General features: G+C 37.5%; 1 protein-coding gene across 2 annotated transcripts in view; it reads left to right on the forward strand.

The window, feature by feature from the left end:
* Nucleotides 1-21,049, forward strand: part of MLLT10 (MLLT10 histone lysine methyltransferase DOT1L cofactor) — a 134,700-nt gene that overhangs the window by 14,766 nt on the left and 98,885 nt on the right. For both annotated transcript variants that reach the window (XM_050892023.1, XM_050892024.1), the window contains exon 4: nt 7,115-7,169. In XM_050892023.1, the coding sequence (XP_050747980.1) occupies nt 7,115-7,169 (55 nt within the window). The remainder of the gene's footprint in view (nt 1-7,114; nt 7,170-21,049) is intronic.

Genomic DNA, 21,049 nt, shown 5'->3' on the forward strand with positions numbered 1-21,049 from the left:
ATAGAAGATAGTTTGAAGGGGTGAACGGAAAAATGAGATGTCACTGGGTTCTGAGGGCTGGCGTAAGTTATTGCCAGCAGATGTAGACATGGTCAGTCTGGTACGCATCCTGTTGCTGGGTCTGTTTTTGTACTGCCTGCCCTGTGAATTCTCATCTACTGATAGAATTTATGCCAAGATCTAAATTTCCAGTATACTGGTTTGCACCACTCTGCAAATATCTGTGGGTTTTTCTTCTTCTGGTTGTCTTATCTTGCAAAAAATGTTTCTTTGTAGGCTCTAAGGCATTTGTTCTTCTGTAGATACCTTCTGATTAGCTGAATTTGAGTTAGGTTTTCTGTTAAGTATAATCTAGTTGTATGTGGTGTAATTATTACACTTTTATGTAAGTGTCTTTAGAATATGATGTCTCTTTATAGTGGGAGCTATGTTTACATTGGCTGTTCAGTACAGTATTTGCCTGAATCTAGCACAAACTAGTCACTAAAATGACCCCAAATTTTTCCAGGTGTATTAGGGGGAAAACAGAATTTTTCTTATTTTCAGTGTTTTCATTCTGATGTATGTGTGTTACTTTTTTACACTTTTTTTTTTCCTATCAAAGAAATGGACCAAAACACTAGGGGGAAGAGGGACGTAGAAAGAAAAGTATAAAAGGAAGATAAGAAAATGTAAGACTCTTTCCTCTGGAGAAGATGGAATACTAATTTCACACCCTCTGGGGGAGAAGGAAAATAAATAGCAAAAACGTTTCAAGCTTAGAAGATAATTTTTCATCAAAAGAGTGAATAAAGAACTTCAACTAGTTACATATAGGTAGGATGATGTATGTGCAGCTTTGGCATAACTGAAACTCTAGACGTGATTTGTGATCAACTTTGTATCCAGAGCTGTTTTCTAGATACTAATTTTTTTTCCCAGAATTTTTACGTTTTTGACAGCAATGGGTATGTGCCTGCCAGCATTAAATTGTTTTACATTAACTGAAATAACTACCCATATGGATGTCTTCACCCTTCTAAACCAGTTTTTTTAACCCGTATTAAGATACTTTGTATTATCTGAAGTAGTAGTATATAAGACTATCTAGCATATTCAAAGTCTATAGGATTGGGAAAGATCATGTTAGATATGATAAAGAGTATTAGAGGTGACTTCTGTATGTTTTCTGCTAACACCCAAGGGTGAGACAAAATGGTATGGAATATTGGTGAAGGTAGGTGAAGCTGTACCACAGAACTTGGGAGATGAATACCTGGACACAGTCAGCTGTACTGCAGGTTTCTTCAACTACTGATGAATGGGAGACAAAGTTGCTAAGAGCATCAGGGGCTGCCAGTTGGAAAGCCACTGATTAGAAACTAACCTTCTGATCAGCTGCTTTGCTTACCTTTGTAAATCTGTCCATGTGCTTTGGGGGAGCGTGTTGAGTTACTGCATTTTGATATGTACAGAAATACCCAGTGGCATGGCATGCTGTAAAATAGATGTATTTGGAAGCAAATTCCAAAGTAAAGCAATAAAATGACTCTGCTTGGCAACTGACGCTCTCCTTGTAGGTTAATTTTAAGAAACTCATAAGAATTTGATGGAGTGTGTGCAGGATTTGTTTTCACTAAAATGTGAACTTAAACTCGCAACAAAAACAAATGGTTTTAACCAGTCTACTGTTTGATTAATGATTAACAGGAGCAGCAGAATAAAATGTTTTATCTGTCAAGTTTTAACTCCTGTTGATGAAAGGGTTGAAAGCGATTCGATGTCAGGTTTCAAGAACTGTGATGCTGATTTTGTGTAACTTGCTATTTTGTTTTTTGTAACTTTAAGGGTCATGTATTGCAATCTCTTAAAGTTGTTCCTTTCAGTTAAATACTGGGTTTTTTTTTGCTGTTGTCAAGCAATATGAAACAGTAATTCTGTGATTAAAATATACTTTGGATTAAGAAAACTGTTCTGGAAGCATAGGTGTCATGCTGGGTATAGTACAGCTTGGGAGGGAAAATAAGCTTGTAAACTAAACAGTTTGTGTGTATGGCTGATGCCTGTTAAAAAACTTGGAATATATGAATGTGAGGGAAATATCGAAACAAAATTGGCCTAATGAATATGTCTGGGTCTAGGCCCAAGAAATATGTCTACTACTGAAATTAAATTAGTCTGTTTCAGGTGTGGTGTGTGGTTTTTTGTTTTTGTTTGGTTTGTTTTCTTTTTTTGGGGAGGTGTGTGGGTGTGGTGATGTTTTGGTTGTGGTTTTTTTTTGTTTGTTTTGTTTTGTTTGTTTAATGCCCTTGATTGGAATTCCGTACTCACTTGTAGCCAGCATAGATGATGCCACCTCCTGAACAGAGTGGTTGTATCCTTGCCCTACTCCCTATCTATGTTCCTGTTACTTTTTTTTATCTGGCACTGTTGTTCGTATGGCCTTATAGAAAGGTGGCTCAAAGAAGTGATCTGGCTGAAAAAAAAGTATTTTATTGTTCGCTTGCTGATTAGGATTTCCATATGGTCAAATGAATGCTCTTCCCAGAGCAAGGGAGGCAGTAGAAAGTACACAGCAGGGGATGACCAGTAATCTTCTTTTGGCAGCAGTGCACAATTATGTTAGCTTAAAGTGAGCCTGAGGTAAAGTCGGCTGGAACTGCAGCCTGATTTCTCAGCTAACTTTTAGGAACTGTGGTCTATTTAACCTGTTGTAGGTCTTCTTGTGTTATTTAGGTTAACAGGTCATATTGAGACACACAGCTTATTGCCTCACTGCAATGCTGGGAATTCAGTCCTGCAGGACTTTACTTGGTTGACAGTCATTATTCAGGTGAATGGTTCCATTGGCCTAGCTTGCACCAGAATTCAGTAAATGACTTGCACAAGAATTCTTTGACCTTTGTTTTCATATAACAAGAGACAGCATATAATGGATGTCTGCAGATGATGCTTTATGAAACTTGCTCCAAATCTACAGAACCCTGAGGGAAGAACAATGCTCTATTCCTACTATTCTTTTTTTCTCCTCTCCTGCTTGTATAGTCTTGTTCCTATCTCTCTTTATCTTCCCTATCTGCTACATGTAGAGGCAGTGGTTTTTTCATCAGACACAGGCAGTCTCAATTCGCCTGGATGCTAAGGTTACAGGGTCAGTTGTCTTTCACTTAATTAACTTGCTGTTTATGTAGCTCAGAAGTGAGTTCTGACAGTCACACTGTCAGACTGTTCCAGCTGCACAACTTTGAGATTGGTTTCACTTTAGTCCTCTACAGGAGACCTCATAGTCCACAGCAATTCCTGCTGAGAGTTCACCTGAATTCTGCTTGGAGAGAAGCTAGATCCATGAACTTAGTCTGTTCCACCGAAGAGCTGCAAAAATGAGATGTCCATGTTACACTCTGGAAGTGTGGGAAGGGAAGGGACAATGTCACTTGCTACAGCTTCAGTATGCTTTCAGCCAGTATTTACGTCTCTTTCACTCCTCCTATTCAAATCTAATTCAACTGGCTGTACCTACAGCATCACATGCACTGGTGCCCCTCCCTGCTATAGGAGTAGTGCCCTTCAGCACACCAAAGGATGTGGTTATTTTCTTGGGTCACAGTCAGCCTCTCTAGTATTCACATTTGCACTGCCTAACCTGATGTTTATCTGGACTGTTCATCAGTCATAGCAGCTTGCCCTATTTATGCTGTGATATCTTGTGGGTGTTGTGTCCGCCCGCCCCTGCTACCCCTTCCCCCCGCCTCCCCGCAGCTTGTTTAGTAGTTTCCCACAATGTTTTTGAATGCTCAGACAGTAAATCTGTGTCAGAAATCCTTTGCCAGAGCTAAGACTTACAATGCACAGCTGGAGAAGAGAGCCCTGGCATGGTCCGTGTGCTCAAATATTAGAGACCATCTGACCATCTGTATAGATGGTCAGATTATTGCTTATACTGTGTTGCAGAGATCAAAGCTTTATTCCATCGTACAAGTTGTATGTGATGTGGTATTTAGTAGGGAGATTCAGCTGTTGCTGTTCACTTAAACTCCAAGCTCCATCCATAAGTAACCTGGAAGAAGGAGACACTGCATGGACAAAAACATTGAAATAAGAAATTATAAGTAACTGGACTTCTGAGATACATATACACCCAACTATCTCCTTTCCTTTCTCCTACAGAATCCTTGGTAACAACATGCATTTAAGCATTTTGAAAGTACCTAAGATTTTTTATCAGTCACTTTGCAAATTCTCAGCTGAAACTATCACTTTCCTTGAAATGCTATGTTGCCATAAGATTTTAGAACTAGTAATAAAGCGTTAGTTAGGAAAAAAAAAAAAAGGAAAAATTCTCTACTAGTTACTTGTCTCAAGGGATGAGACACGCTGTTCCCGCCGGGCAAAGCTACTGGTGTTACTATGTGGTGCATATTGAAACTTGGGAGAGCAGAAATGGGTGGCAGAATCTGAGAGTGTGGAGGCTGGGAAGGAGTTACGTTCATAATCCAGAGGGGGAAGTGGAAAAGGTCACTGTGTGGTGTATTAGGTTACGAGGGTGCTACTTTATTGCAGATTGTCGCCAGAATTCAGGGCACCAGAAGTTTGCTGTGTCATCAGAGTGTAGGTGTCTCTTCATAGTTGCCCAGCTCCAGCTCCATGAGAGCCGGGTACAGGCATACTGCTCCCTGCCAGCGAGAGGATACTCTGCAGAACTCCCTGCACTCAAGTTTTCTTCTGCTGTCAAAGCTCCCTATGCCACTTCAGTTTTCTATCTTGTATCTTCTCTGACTGTTTGCAGCCAGGGCTGCAGAGGAGTAATGAGGGAAGACCTAATGGACCTGAGTCCTGTTAGAGGTATGAGACAAAAAGAAATTAGTTGAAATGGAGCTCTGATGAGACTGAACGGAGCATGCTTAACTCTTCTGCTTAAAGGACTGGTTCAGTTCCTTGCCGCTTAGCGTCCTGTGATCATTTTAATTTTTTTTATTTTGTGGTAAAGTTTGCTCAAGAAGTTTGCTAATTCTTTAATTACTAATGCTGCAGTGCTGTGGCTCCCTGCCTTCAGTTTTGCTGATGCAACTGATTGTATGCTTCAATTGCATCAGTGATATGACCTGAATTAAAAATGTTAAGAAGATAAAGTTCATTTCACTCCATTTCACTGATCTGGTTTAAGGGGCAGCCCTACAGATAGTTGGGTCTGCAGCCGAGGGAGTGGTGGAGGGAGAGATTAATAAGGGAGGGGTGAAGGGAAGAAGAGAACCTCCTAAACTGGTTTTGCTACTAGTGAAAATGTATGTCAGGCTTCCACAGGCTTGCAGAGGTGGGGCAAGATAGACTGTGTTAACAGCTTCCCTTGTCTTGGTGGTAGATATATCATCTCTGCTCACTGGCCTTAAGCTGCCAGCTCGCAGCTTTGGAATGGGAACAAACTTTATTGCACTGTCACCATCAATACATACCAGGCTTCTTGGTTTGAGAATCTGGTTCAGTGTATGGGGAATTCACTGAAATGAACCTACTGCTACTGAGTGTCTCTCAGCACCTAGTGTTTAATGTTTGGAGAGCTAGAGTGTTAAGATACAGCTCACATACATACTGCATATGTATGATTTTGTTTAAAATGAACTGATCAGTTCATTTCAGTGGCAAGGAAGTCCTCATAATCTTGACTTAAAAAAAAAGGTGTAATGGTGCCAGTCTGCTGGCAGCTTACAGAATGGTTCAGAAGTTTTCAACCACTTTTATCTCTAAATTTCACCATAGACTTAATGCTGCCTTTCAATAAATTGCTGATCGTTTTAGTGGGTGAATGTGAGGGAGGGATGAGCGAAGCAAAAGACAAAAAGCAGCAATCCTAAAGGTTCTTCCTGTGTGCAGCTGTCTATACCAATGCACTGAACAAAAATAATTTAAGAACTTTTCTATTCTACCCTTTGTGAAAGCCTCTTTGGTGCTAATACAATTTTTTTTACAGGTTAAGAAGAATAGATAGTCCTCAAGATATACTTCAGCCATATGAATTTCAGGAATAGAATTTCCTATTCCTCAAATAAGTTTGGACAGTCCGTTTCCGAGGCACTTCGTGCATCATAGGGTCCTTTATCTGCTGACTTGCTACTTAGCTGGTAATGGAGAATAGTACTGTTCAGGGAACATGGAGAAGATCTGTACTGATGCCATCTGTCCCTCTCCATTTGAAGCATGTGGTGTTAGGTTTGCATGTGATGATCAGACTGTTCCTCAGTTTCTTAAAAAGCTTGTTAGATTGGTATGCTTTGAGTTGTCCCTAATTTGGGATTACATAATGGTTTTAATAAGGTGATTCCTAGGTATAGGATCTCTTATAATGGTGATCCTTTGCATGTCATTTGGAGCAGTTAAAGTGGAATGTGTGTCAAACTTGTTCTATTTCTGTCATTCTGAACTGGTCTGGAATTTGTTCTCACTGCTCTAGGATACTTAGAGATAAACTTGATATTAGGAACTTGATAGAGGCAGCGATAGTAGAAAGATTGTACTGTTGTGATCTTGCTGTATGTCAGAAGACTATGATGTCAAATTGCATGTTTCCAGACATGCAGTCTTGGAGAATTTCAAGGACGAGTCAACTTCTGGCCTCCTTTTTCTGAGACAGAAAGCGAGATTGGTTTTGGTCTCTCAGGGTAGGCAAGAGTCTGCAGAGACTGTGAAGTCAGCCACAATATGTGCGCCTGTGCTGATTATGTCCATGGCGTGTCTTTGTGATTGACCACCTTGGTGAAGACAGAGATCCTAGGAGAAGGAAATACGGTAGGGAGTCTTTGGACTGTACTCAAGTTTCTTATCAAGCGAGTCTACCCCATGCTATAGTTTTTGGAGCCTTGTCTCCAGAATTCCAGAGTCTGGAATCCAGGAATAAAAACTTGGAGGTAGAGCTGCGAGTAGCTTTAATACATATCGTAGTTTCAAGATCTGGAGGAGGAGGTTTTGTTTGTGACAAACTAACATTAATATTCAAGTAAAGGTTAAGGGAAAACACACCCATTCACTTTTAAAGAATGGTTGCTTCCTTAATGTCAGCTAACAGTTTTGATGTGTGTGGTTTCTTTTTCAATGCTCCTATGATCATTCCATTTTTTTATTTTATTTTTGCTTTTTTTCCTAGAGATGTGAATTATGCCCTCATAAGGATGGTGCTTTAAAGAGAACAGATAATGGGGGTAAGTTTCATTCTTATTTTTTGTGAACTCTCTTATTTTGTATGAGGGAAATAAGCGTGAAAAAAAAAATTACAGGGATCCTAAACATAAATGAAAACACTGGCTTGTTTGGAAAGAGAGAACTATTTTGCAGTAACCTTTATTTGTCCAATTTAGGTTGAATTTAACTTGAGAACATCAATCATTATTCTTAGTTTTATTTTTAGGAAAAAAGTTACAGTGAAGGAGAAACTGCATTTTAACATAAGATTTTAATGGGTAAAAAGGATAAATTTTATGTGTATTTAGTTGGAGTTTGAATGTTTATAGAAAGCTGTTGAAAGTGCACCATTCACGGAGGAAAGTGGAATTTTTATGTCTGTAGCCCAGACTGAATGCACCAGTGCATTTTCAAAGGATAGCTTTTTCATGCCTGATTTACTAATAGGTTCTGTAACAAAGAAGTTAGAGCTGAAAAGTTGCAGTAGTGATTACCTATCCCTTGCATCTTTGTAATTTCATCGTTCAGGTTATCATCAGTTCTGCTCCTGCTGAGTAGAACTGCTAGAGAAAGTCTCCACTGAATATCCTGTCTTGATTATGTTTATACTAATAGCCGGGTGATATGAGTGAAAAATTTCAATTAACTTTTCAATCACGTCTGGAATTCCTTCTTCTCTCTTCACTAGATACTTCTAAATTCCTGTCCATCATCTATCTGTAAATAGCCTGGTCATTTTGATCCTGAGCCCTTTCCCTTGTGAGAGGAGAAAGTATGATCAGGGTTTTGGATTTTGTTTGGACAGTCTATGTAAATTGTATTCTGGAGATTTTATGATGCATATCTAATATTCTAACTAATTGTCCTGGTTTTGGCTGGGATAGAGTTAATTTTCTTCTTAGTAGCTGTTAGAGTGCTGTGTTTTGGATTTAGTGTGAGAATAATGTTGATAACACACTGATGTTTTAGTTGTTGCTAAGTAGCACTTATCTTCAGCCAAGGACTTTTCAGTTTCCCGTGCTCTGCCAGCAAGCAGGTGTGCAAGAAGCTGGGAGGGAGCATAGCCGGGACAGCTGACCCAAACTAGCCAAAGGGGTATTCCATACCATGGAATGTCATGCCCAGTATATAAACAGGGGGGAGTTGGCTGGGAGGGGTGGATCGCTACTTGGGCATCAGTCAGCGGGTGGTGAGCAAATGACTTATGCATCACTTGTCTTTCTTGGGTTCTATTTATCTCTTTTTTGTTAAATTCCTTTTCATTAAAATTATTATTATTATGTTTTATTATTATTATTGTTAGTATTATATTTTATTTTACTTTAGTTATTAAACTGTTCTTAACTCATGAGGGTTTTTTTTGATTCTCCACCCCATCCTACTGCGAGGGTGGAGGAGTGAGGGAGCAGCTGTGTGGTGCTTAGTTGCTGACTGGGGTTAAACCACGACACTAATTTATGTCTTAGCGTAGTGGTGATGCAGGTTTGCTATTTCTGTTGCAGTTGAGTTGCAGGAACACAGAGTCTGCTTGAGTTCAGGCTGATCTACCCTTTCCCTTGTCTATGACTGCAACGTACAGTATACGCTCTAGCATTTGCCGTTCTAGTGTCTGCTTATCTCAAACACGTTAGTGAACTTAGTGTCATGGGTGAGTGTTGGGAGATTGTACTGAGTCTGTGTTGTCTGTCAGTGCAACTACCATCTTAAGTGCCAGCCCAGTACTTCAGGCTTAAAACTATTCTTCCTCTCGGACAGGTTGATACATGGCAGTGTTGAATTAATTTTTTCAGAAATGGCAGCTGGACACTTGCTTTTTTAGGAAATAAGTAATAAGAAAGCCTCAAACCTCTTGAAATATACAGTAAAATTTGTGAAGTATGAAGTAGCTGAAGTGTTTTCTGTTTTTATACTTAAAGTAGTGTTTGGGAATGCCTTGCTGTTCTCTATGGTGATTTTGAAACTTTTTCTTTGCATAAAGTCTTGAGAACATATTTTGACAGTGTGCATCAAAGATCTGAGCATCCTATTAATTGTCTCTCTTATAGCTGTATTAATTGTAATTATAAATTCTTGTCTGAAAGTGAATTACTGTATAAGATTGAAATTATTTAAGTTTAAATAGCAAAGATGTTGCACTGTATGAACAGTATTGTCCCTACTATAATTTTCATGACCAACTATTTTCATCAGTGAAAGCTTCATAGTGAAAATTTCATAGCAGAGAAGGCTTAAGAATTTGTATTTCACCTTCTGGAAACATCCCTGCCTCAGTAATAGATCTTGTCCATGGTGTTCATACAGCAAATTCTGCCTTACGGACTAAATCTCCTTTAAATAACAGCTTTACAGAAGGATATGAACCTTGGAAAAAATGAAGTCTGACTGGTGTTGCATTTCAGAAATCTACATTCTTAACCTGAAGCTTTCCTTTCAAAGAGTTGCCTAACAAGGGATTGTGCCAGGAGAGTTTCAGACTTAAGGAAATAATGTTGAAGGTCATGTAATGGGCTTGCCAGTTTAAAATTATATTTACAGTAGGTTAATACTTGGAAATTTTTTAATGCTGTTACACCATTTGTTGCCAAGGGAAATGACAAAAAGATGCAGGTATTCCTCAAGAAACTTTGGAACAGACATTTCTGATAAAACCTTGTAAGGATCCAGCTTAAGAAATTTGTAATTACGGAGTCTTTCTGTAAGTATAGAAATAATTAAATGGTCTTAGCTTTTCAGAACAAGTGAAGAAATTACTGATTTTATGTCAGTGATATAAAATGATGCTTCTCTCTGCCTTCTGGCAACAAGTAACTTCATTTTGTAACCAGAAAACCAATGCAGTTTTTGTTTTGAATATGCAGATAGCTTAGCTCATATGTGGTCTGCTGTTCTTGTAGATTTTTTTTTTTTTTTTTTTTTTTGGTAACAGTCTTCTGGATATTTGCTTTTTAATAATGTGAATAAATGTGTTTTGTTTGGGTGTTGAAGATACTGTATTTTCTTTTATGTTTTTTTGGTCTACTGAGCTTTTACTATAGGGTTCCACAATTTTCTTAACTTGCAGTAAGATGCTGTTACTGCAGGGAGGGTCCTTGCTATGCATTACTTCCTCCTCCTTTGTGATGGTTCTAGCGTTTAAAACTTCCCTCCCTCCCTCCCCAGGTTCCTTTTCAGATGAATGAAATCAGTTCCCTGACCCAGTTGACCATGCTAATGCTGATATAGGGGAATGGCCAGGACTATTCCTTTAGCAGCAGCCTGTACATTAGCTGTCTTAAGTCAGTTGCACAACTGTAACTGAAAGCAGCCTAATCTTATAGCTCTTATATAATGGTGTTGTCTTGCCTTTAAGAACTCTGGGGCATTATAAGATATATATGACAAAATAGTCTGGGAATCAAACTTGTGTTGTTTTTAAGTATTACTAACCGACTAGAAAATGGTAATGGTGGTGTATGGTGTGGTTGTGTTGGTGTGTTGTGGGGTTATTTTGTCCCTCCTCCCCCACCCACCAAGTGGTGTGAGGTTCCTTTGTGTGTATTCATCCTCCTTTTCCCTGTCCTTTTACTGGCCTGTTACTGCTTATCTGACTTTCTGGAGATCAGCACTTCTTTAGATTTGCTTTTCAGGTTTTATATTTCTGGTTGGAGACATCTACTGTACCTTAGTCCTGCTTATCAGTACAGCTGCTGAGGGTTAATGTTGGGTTCTCCAGTATCATCTATGGCAAATATGGAATTACAGTTTTCAGTGGTACCATAAATACAGCATTCTTGGAGCAGTACTGTCATGGATCTTATACAGAACTTGAAAGTGCCAGCCTGAGATAGTAAGAGGAGAGGAGCATATCATGGAGGCCAAATAACATTTGGCCTGCTCTCTTTAGCAGTATGAACTAGATTCTTGGGAAAGTTCTTGTATGCCTTCTCAGAATACTTTCCCAGCCTACAAGTATTTACACTTTGGGACTTCTTGAACCAGAGATAGTATTTTTGTGTTTAATGGAAGAAGAGTCCATTACACTATTAATGTGTCCACTCCTACATAAAGGTTTAGTGTCCATAATGTTGTGTGGCAAGGCATTTTGCAGTTGATCTGTACAATGTGTCAAGATGTATGCTGGTTTGTTTTGAATGTGTTACCTCACGGTTCTATTTGATGCCACTTGGCACTTGCTAAGTGATAGGAAGTGACAAAGAGCACTTGGATGAAGGACCCCAGACAGATTGGGCGTTCCTTGTACAGAAAACTGACCATCCCCTTTCCCCTTCTCTAGATGTCTTCCAAATGATACATAATCCTTACCAGAGCTGAATGTGAAATTTTAGAGAAGCAAATCTACTGTACATGATGCCATGGAATCTCTAGACTGCAAAATGATTACACTATGGTTTAGTGTTCCCTAACATAGACTACTAATGTAATTATGGGTCACCATTTTTTGGTACAAATTTTTCTCATTAATTATAGGATATTTTCACTAGCCTAAACATTCATACTACCCTGAAACTAGGACAGATCCTGAAGTTGGAACGAAAGTACTGATTTTAGCACAGCTTTTCCCTGAAGAATGTTCTTAAAATTGAGTGCACTGTTTTCTGCATTTGCTCGGAAAACAGAAGACATGGGTAATTTACATTTTTGAGGCATTAACTGTTTTTACAGCCATAGTTAACTCTTGGCTGTTTGGGTTATTGGAGGTGGAGTGGGATAGGGGAAGTTCAGTTATCCTAGATAATAGTGACTGTACTAGCCAAGTGGTTTCTAGGCAGTGTTGTGGAAACATTCCACTTAGTGTTGGAAACTCATGCAGATGGTTCTGCACCAAGTTGCTAGTGTGTCTGAATCTGGAAGAACTAAAGAGTTCATGTGAAGTGCTAAGTGGAAATGGCATTTTTTGTTGCTCATAACCTTTTTTGATGCACTGGAGAGTACACAGATGCCTGCCTGTTTTTGGCTTGGTGATGGTGGCTGCTGTCACTGTAATCAGAACCTGTAGCGAGCCCAAAGAGATAATTCTGTCTGGATTTGAACGGAATACGTCCTAGTCTGCTTAAGTGTCCCTCCTGTGCTTTCCATTGTCAGAGAACTGAACTGACCCTGAACAGAAGCAGCTAAGTCTGGTTGCGTGCGTTTGTTCAGTCTCTTCACACTGTGTGAAAATGGTCATTCTGCTCCGGCACTTGCACAGATCTTGGAAACAATACAGCTGGATTTAGCAGAGTGTAGCGTGGACTAATATCGATGGCGTGGCTTGTCTGTCAGCGGGTTATCCATGCTAAGGATTATTAAGAGTTGACTGTATTTAGCTGCACATTTGATTTAATTCATTTATTAAGAGTAGTGGGACATTGCATAGTTATGATCAGGTTGATTGTCAGAAATTTTAGGAATAAGCTTTGAATACGTTTTAATATTTTGGCTGCCTAATATCTGTGACTGTCTTACAGCCGTGGTTAAGTTTTGTGAACAAAAACCAGTCTTCCCTATATGTGGACTTTGAGGAATTTGTTTTTACATAAACGTTAGGACTCTTTCAGTGTTCAGAGACTGCAGTTCTATAAATTCTGTTAGATTATTTACTGATTTTTGTTTTATTTATTTATTTTTTATTGATACTAAAAGTAGAAAAGTAGGATTGAGTTGAAAAAGGAACTTTTCTCTTTGAATATATTTATTGACAGAATTCCTTGCTAAGTTTGGTATTCATGTTCATTTAGGGGCACCACTGTGGTTTTAAACATGACTGAATATATTTTTTTTTTTTTAATGAGAAAAACTGATATATATATGAGTTGCATATTGATTTGCTGTCTTATGTGTAAGAAGGCTATTGAAAGAGAGATTAACTTTTCTTTAGCTTTGTACTCTGTATGTGGATTAGTATTTGGACAAAATATAAACACATTTTTTTGAAAAAAAGAAAAGCAACAAGTGAGCATTTGTGTGAAGATACTTGAGAACTGTTGGCTGTTTGACAGTTTTGGGCCTTTTCAATTCAGTAATGTTTCCTTAACTGTTGCAGTAATTTCCTTTGGGTTTTTGACACTCTGTGAGGAGGAAATAAAATCATGACCATTTGAACTGATCATAGTTTTTTGAATCCCAATTCTTTTATCTTCTCATAATACTGAGTATGCAGTCTGTTTTTTAAGCAAATTGTTCAGTTGTATCTAATATTGTGTATCTCCCATTTAAGTAGGTTTTTTACAGTAATCTTTGTCCACAGTTTTCTGTAAGCCTAAAAGGCTTGATTTTATTGTACAAGTTGTTACTTTGAAATCTGATTCCACTGGATGATGATCAGGAATGCTGTGTAACAGCATTCTTTGTGTGACTTTTCACCAAGACTTCTTTCATGCAGCTACTTGGGAAAAGGCCAGCTAACAATGCAGTGGTTTTATGTCATGGTCCAGGCCCTCTTCCTATCCCCTGGGCTAGCGTCGGGATCTCCCAAGTCTATAAAAACATTATATGCTAGGTTTTCCTATTGCTATTGTTATTGTTAGAGTCAGCAGCTCTCACTGTCAGCTTTACTGTTCTGATGAGTTTTAATGGTATTAATGTCTAAGAATGCGGATAGTATAATGTCATATGTACACATTCAGGTGTATGCATTTTGCAAGAAGTGGTTACCTACAAATGTTCTGGTCCTTTTGTGCAGATTTGCAGGAGTTTGTATGTGTATTTTTTTTTTTTACTGGGAAAGACAGTAAAAATTGATAAACAATCGAAAATATTTTACTGATATAAACATACATATTACCATATAATCTATATTGTATATTTATTATTTATATTGCTAGTAACCATAATGTATCACTAAAAAAAATTTTTAGAGCTTTAGAGAAACATTTATGACATTTCTTCCTTTTGTTGTATAAAAGGATTTCTTGAGGGAGGAGGAAGAGACTCATTAATGCTATAGCATGCCAGATAAAATTATTAAAGCTATTAGCTTACTCAGTGGACCAGTGGAATGTAATCTGTAGCTGTTTCAAAAACAAACTATTTGTTGTGCTGCTGAATGATGATCCAAAGTGAATTTTTCTTATGTACCAGTTCTTTAGTTGAGGAACAAATTTTGATAATTGGAGAGTTTGGTGAAATTCTATAGTAGGGCTCTGTAGGGTGAAGCCTTTTCTTCATAGACAAACAGGTTTGTTTGTGGTTTTTTGGTTTTTTGTTTTTTTTTTTTTTTTTTTAACAGAAATTGTCCCTTCATTCTGTGTACCAATGATAAGGTTGACTACTAACCACAGTGGTGAGAGCTCTAGCGGTTAGTGTGAGCACCTTCTTTTTACCCACCTTTGAAAAGAGTGGATCAAACAATATAGTGAATAATACTATATTAACTATAGCAAACTCTAAAACTGTATTTACTAGGGTAAGGAAAAGACAGTAGCTTAAGCTGACAGATGTCTTTTCTGCAAATTTTACTGTCTTTACAGGAAAGGAAGATCAGGGTCAGAACAAAGTGTATGGAATGCCTTAATGAAGAGACACTTAACTAAAGGTCTAAAATAGTACTTAATCTTGCCCTCTGGCAAATAGTAACAGTAACAGTCTTAAGTGCATCTTTGCTGGATTCACCTTTCAGAGTGAGATAGAGCTGAGTCTTGGGGTCAGTCAGCAGATCTGATAGTTGTGGAAACTGAGGGTGCAATTGCATGTAATCTAGGACAGCTGTTGATCTCTGCTGAGAGGAGTGGACTGTGGTTTTCCCATGACTGGGTGTTTCTGCACTGGTGGTTTTGTGTATGGTAGTCATACAACCTCAGTGTGGATTGCATCAACTTATTTACTGATCTTACTGGAAGGTAAACTTCTTTTTTTCCCCGCAAGTTTAGTAATCAGGTGAACAAAATTTTATCTGCCCTGCTACATGGCAAGCTTATACTACAGGGAGAGGGCAAGGATGTACAGTTGAAAGTGAAGAGTAAGGTGAGACCTTACCTTGTAGTGACAGCCCACAGTTGAAATGGATTGAGGTGTATCCTTGAATTACAACCTGGAGCAACCCTAATGAGAAACTAACATTTCGACAAAGAAAGGTTTTTCCATGCTAGAAGAATACATTCACTTCGTTTAGGAGTGAGCTGTAGTTATAAATAAATTAAATTTTCCATAGTGAGATTTAATGGACTCTTCAGGAACTTACACAAAATGCATAAACAAATTTTACTCTGGAATTGATGCACGGTTAGGAGATGGTGATGACAACCCAGAGCTCTCTTGTGGGACCAGACTGGCACTATGGCTGGATCTTGGTGTGACTTCATGATTCTGGCCTTTACAGTCTGTTACTGCTTTGCAGCACAGCTTCAACATTGATTGTGGGACGTAGCCCTAGTGTAGTGCCTACTCTGTGTCTGTTCGTTCACAAGCTATAGGTGGGCTTCTCTTGATTTGGATGGTAGGATGGAAAGCAAGGCTTCAAAATTTGCACTGGAAGATGATTTAAAAGTACTATGAATTTATTTACAGTGAAAGTGCTTGTGAATCAAGTTTTGAACACTGAAACAGTAGTTGTGAAGGCAAAAATTTAGTTAGATGGATAATGTACTGTGTATTATTTATCTTCCGGGGTTTTCTTTGTTAATTTTAGATTACTTTGTTTCTAGTTATAGAGTTCTTTGTTGGCAACAGTCTTTTGTTTGCTGATGGTGAAATTGTTAGGAGTTACCTGTTCTCTGTCGCATTGGGATAACAGATGAACTATTTATTCTCAGTTAGGGTTCTGGAGCCTGAGATTTGTTACTCCGAATGTTAATGAAAAATGTATATTCAAATTATACCTGCTAGGTATGTACTGCTAGGTTTTCACTGAGTTAAAAATGAGTTAGGCACCTGAAATAAAAATCTCAGCGAAAGATTGGTAAAATTTGGATAGATTCTGTCCTGGTAATTAAACATTTTGTATGCCAGAATGAAACATAAAAATCGGCAAAACTCAGTAGGATGTCTTTCTGAGGGGTAAATCAAAATAAAAAAGGACTCAAGTGAAAAGCTGGAAGTTTCATAAGGCCTTTCAGCATGAATTTCCAATTTCTGATATTGGATAAAACTGTTTTCATTATTCTTGTTATCAAAGTAGATCTTGGAGTTGGTTCATATGTGGTTTTGATGTTGTTTTAATGTTGGTTGAAGTTCGTTCCTAAGATCTCTTCCAAGGAAAGTGTCTTAGCTATACTTGTGTGGTGTTATCTTAGAAAGCACAGTGGATTTTTTTTTTTTTTGAAAGGTAAACAGCGTTTCCCAAAGTTATTGGACTTGAAAGCACAGTTGAAATAAATATTTTTAATTTTAATTTGGCTGTCACCAATAAGTTGTTTCTAATAAGTAATAACCAAAAACTGATGACATTTTACAATTTCTGGATGGAGGCATTGATTGTTGTGGAATATTGGATTGTTTAAAGCAAAAGAGGCAGGGAATCTGCCAGCCCATGGTAGCTTGCTGTATTTTTTTTTCCCAGCAGTTTCAGAGAAAGCAGTTCTGATAAGAATGTACAGAAACAAGCAAACTCAGTGACTCATTTGAATCATTATAATACATTTCTTAATTTCTTGTTTTTAAGCTGAAGCCCAAGTTTATTTTAAAATAAGCAAGCCAGGCATTATCATCTGGTAAAAATATTATTATTGAGAAAGCACATATGTCAAATGGCCACCTTCTCAAAGATTGAAAAATAGTAAGTCAAATAAGGGGAAAAAAAAAAAAAAAAAAAGAAAATTCTGACGATAGGGAAAATTTTAAGAATATTTTGCAAGATGCCAGTACCTGCATTTGCAAAAACATACGTGGCCCACCCCCCCTTCCAGTTAAAGTTGTCCTGAAAGGGAGATGAAAGCAAAAGTAAACTGAGTATAAGCAATTCAGTGGGAATAGTAAGAGTTTGTTAGCAATTACTGTAAATTTTATAAGTAAAATTAAAAGAAATGAGTAATAAATCTGTGGCCAGTTGTTTGGATGCAAACCATGCACAACCAAAGTGAATAGAAGCTTATCATTGATTTAAATAGTAAAGGATATGGTCTATACAGATGGTTTTAATAAACTCATTTGGAACAGAAGTGATCTGAAAAATGGCATGAGTTCCTGGCTAAGTTTGGAGAACAATTAAGAAAAGTCAGAGTATCCTGTTGTTGTTTCTGTGCGGTGTTTTGGGTGAAGAGGAATGGTGATAAAATAATTTCTGTTCCAACAGAAACTAGTGAGAATGTTTTAAATGTTATTGAATGTGTAAAGCAGTGCTACTGCAGGTTTTTTTTTTAAACTGTTAAAACATGGGTATACAACAGTATTTTTCACACACAAACACTGGAAAAGCTCAAAAGGACTGGATTTAATGATGGTTTTTTTTGGGCGGGGGGAAGATGTATAGTTGCTGATGAAGTCGATAATTGCCCAAGAATAATGTAGCAAGTGATTTGAATAGGAAGTTTACAGTGCAATCTTTATTGCTTAGATGGAGTTAATTGAAAAATATGTATTTTAATGTAGTCTTAAATATCATAAATCCTTATAAATGCTTGCTTCTTTTTTTTGGCTATATGTACAGTTTGGATGGGTGTCTCTTTAGGATGTTTCATTATCCTTGCAGACAAAGTAGGCAATTGTCATCCAGTAAGAAACAGCAGACAAAAGCACTCAACTCTGAACGTGGCAATAGGTACTTTATTCTGCTGGAATTCTGAGCTCTGTGCTCTGCCTGAGAGTAGCTGTCTAAAAGAGAAGGAATTGGCAGCAGAGGATGGGGGAGGCATTTTCTGGCTGTGTTACACAGTCAAGAGCTCTCTCAGTTGCAGAAAACATTAAAAGTAAAGTCTGCTTGTATGCTAGTAGCTCATTGTTCCATCAATGAGACAGAGGAGAGCTATCACTCTTATTTTGTTTGGCTGTAGGTGTCCTTACTTCCATGCTTACTCTTTGTAGCAACAGTGACTAGTCTTTTGATGCTTAGGAAAAAGATGACAGTGGTTTGCTTCCTTTTCTGTTTTCCTCCGCTACTATCTGGTCCTTATATGGCGAAACGGAATCTTCTTGACCTCCCTTAAGTTGAAAAGTTTTGTGGAGGAGTCTACAGACCTTCTTGAGTTCTCCAAAGATGGAGATTCCACAGCACCTTTAGGCAACCAGTCCTTAACCACACTTGTTATGGAAAAATGTCTTCCTTATTCTTTCTTCAGGGAGAGCTGCTGAACCTCTGCCTCTTTCGGTTCTTCCAGTGAGGGGGGTGTTGCTCTCTGACAATTTTATATTTCTTCACCGGTGAAACTTTGGATGAAAGAACATTTAAGCAATTGCGTACAGGGTCTCTGAGTCCTAATGGGAGCTGGTGCTGGAGTTAGGCTTCTTTTATGATGTCAGAATTTGAGGCTGATAACATAAGGGTGCTGCAACCTCCTTGCTGGTTAGATTTTTATTGGACAGGTTGTGATTTTTCAGCAAGGTTAGATTATCTGGGATCTAAGGATGCCAGATGGAAACCAATGGAAAAGGTCCCTTGTCCTCAATTCCCTGGGTGCTTATTGACCCCTTGTTCAAAAAGTATATTAGTGCTGTGGTACTTCATTTGTTTCATTATATAGATACTGTTTTTGTTTTCATGAAAGATGAAAGTGTGCTATTGCCCACAGCTATCCTGGATGCATGCTCTGTATTTTGGAAATCAGAATATATTAAGCTTGTAGGTTTCTGGCTATATTGTTTAATTTTTTTTGATAGTGATGGAGTAGTATTCAGTTAAAGTTACTTCTGATACTGGCTTCTTGTAGTGAAAATTCTTTACTTGCCTAAATTTCAGTTGGCTTAGTAAGTGTTTTTGGTTGGGTTTTTTTTATGTCTCTGGTATATTTTGTATATATTTATGTCTCTGGTATACACTTATAAGTAAGTGTAACTGCAGTACAGGCTTAATTATGTCTGAAGTAAAAGCTTTTACCATCTGTTTATGTGTAACTAACTGAAGAAGGGTTTTTTCAGAATTTCAGTGTCACTTTTCTACTGGTTTAATGGTTTTATTAGGTGAATGGTGTTTCTATTTGAGTTAATTTTTTGAGAGGAGATTTAAAGATAAATATTCACCATTAACACCATGTTAACATTTATTTATCTGTCTTTAGTAAGATGACTCTGGCTTAGGGCAGTTTGCAAGTCTTAGAAAAGTCCTTATAAACACTTATTCCCTAAAGATATTTCAAATAGAGGAGAGAACAAAAAAAGACTGTGGTTTTTGTAGTTTTTTTCAGTCTGTCTGTTAATGATAATTTTAAAATGGTCTGTTGGAACCGTTTTTGAAAGCAGCTCAAGTTGGCAGTTTATACTTTCTTTTCCCTACTCTTTTATTAGTCTCATGCTTTTTCCGTGTGGAATAATTCTACAAACTATTTGTGAATAAAATGATGAAGCAGCACAGATACTGTATTTAGTTGCAGATGAAATACTGGAATGATATGTGTTATGTTAACTATGAATGTTGACTGTAACAGTTATATGTGTGCTTTTCATTTTCTATACAAATTATAACTACCAATTTAGTAAATAGGGAGGGTGGACACGAATCGTTTGGAAGCAACTAGAAAAGATTTATGCTTTAAGAAAAGAATAAAAAGCAGGTATGCAATTCCAGATACTAAATACCATTCCAGAGTCTCAACAGTACTACTGTAAGTAAGTACAACTTTACGTTTAGCTCAGTTTAAGAGTCAAAGTACAATTGGGTGAAGAAATCAAGAACCTCTAGATTCAGCAGAGTAGTTAAAAAGAGAAAATCCAAGATGAAAACAAAACTCGAAAAGGTCTGCAGTGAGGCAATATGGTGGGTTTTGTGTGTGGTTTTTTGTTTTTTTTTTTTTTTCATTATAGGATGCATTTGCACAATGATAATTTACTTTGTTTATCTAATCTAATAATCTGTTAGATTACCTAATTATGTAAATCTCTCATTTTATGTCCTTAATATTTGCATACAAGTAAGCCTTGGTAGGAGGAAAGCACAATTATTTTTAAGGTGTACTGAAGGTCTTGTGACAAAAGACTTTAGTTTTCCTCATGGGGAAGAACAGAATTAATGCTAAATGATTAGCCACACCAAATTCACTTTCACATGAGGTAGCTCTGTACTGTGCGATATTACTCTTGTAATCCTATTATTAGTGTCAGTATATTAATATGTTGGGTTAGCTATATAGCAGCTTCTGCTAAATCTACAATTATGGCAAACTGTCCTCTACTGAAACAAACTGACAACTCTCAGGATCTTGGTATTGAAAAAAGGCCTAAAATTAGTACGTTTCTTTCTGAATTGGTGTTTTCCACTGCCGCCATCCAATCGAATGTCAGACAATTAGGAATGTTTACTTCTTGAAGTGTTGTTAAAGCACAATATGGTAAGTAACTAAGCACTTAGTGATGACCCCAAGTTAATGAGTTAGAACAGGACTGGATATAGGAGTTGATATTCCTATGAAAAAATGAGTTGGCCACACCTTTAAAGAAGGAAAAGAAGAGATTTGATAGAGGGGATGTGGGTGCGTTCATATGTTGGGGTTTCTTTCTATAGAAAGAAAACAGGAGTCTAGTCAAATTAGAATGACTTTATTTAAGTAGTATACACAGAAGTCTTATATGATGGTAATGCTTGCATGAATACTAGTTTGTTCAGATGATATTTCCCTTTTGCAGGAATTTGCATAGCTTTTACGCAATGACTATGTTAATCCCAGAAATCTAAAGAAATAACCTGTTTTTCTGTTTGTGTGTCACTGTTTGTATAAATCATTAGTATTTGGATTTCATGGAGTATTACTTGTATAAATTCTCCACTGAATAAACTTGAAAATGTATTACAGCTCATCTAAACTTTGGATAATATAAAATGAAATGTAAACATGACTTA

Source organism: Gymnogyps californianus, chromosome 2 (assembly GCF_018139145.2).
Source record: "Gymnogyps californianus isolate 813 chromosome 2, ASM1813914v2, whole genome shotgun sequence".
NCBI classification, from domain to species: domain Eukaryota; kingdom Metazoa; phylum Chordata; class Aves; order Accipitriformes; family Cathartidae; genus Gymnogyps; species Gymnogyps californianus.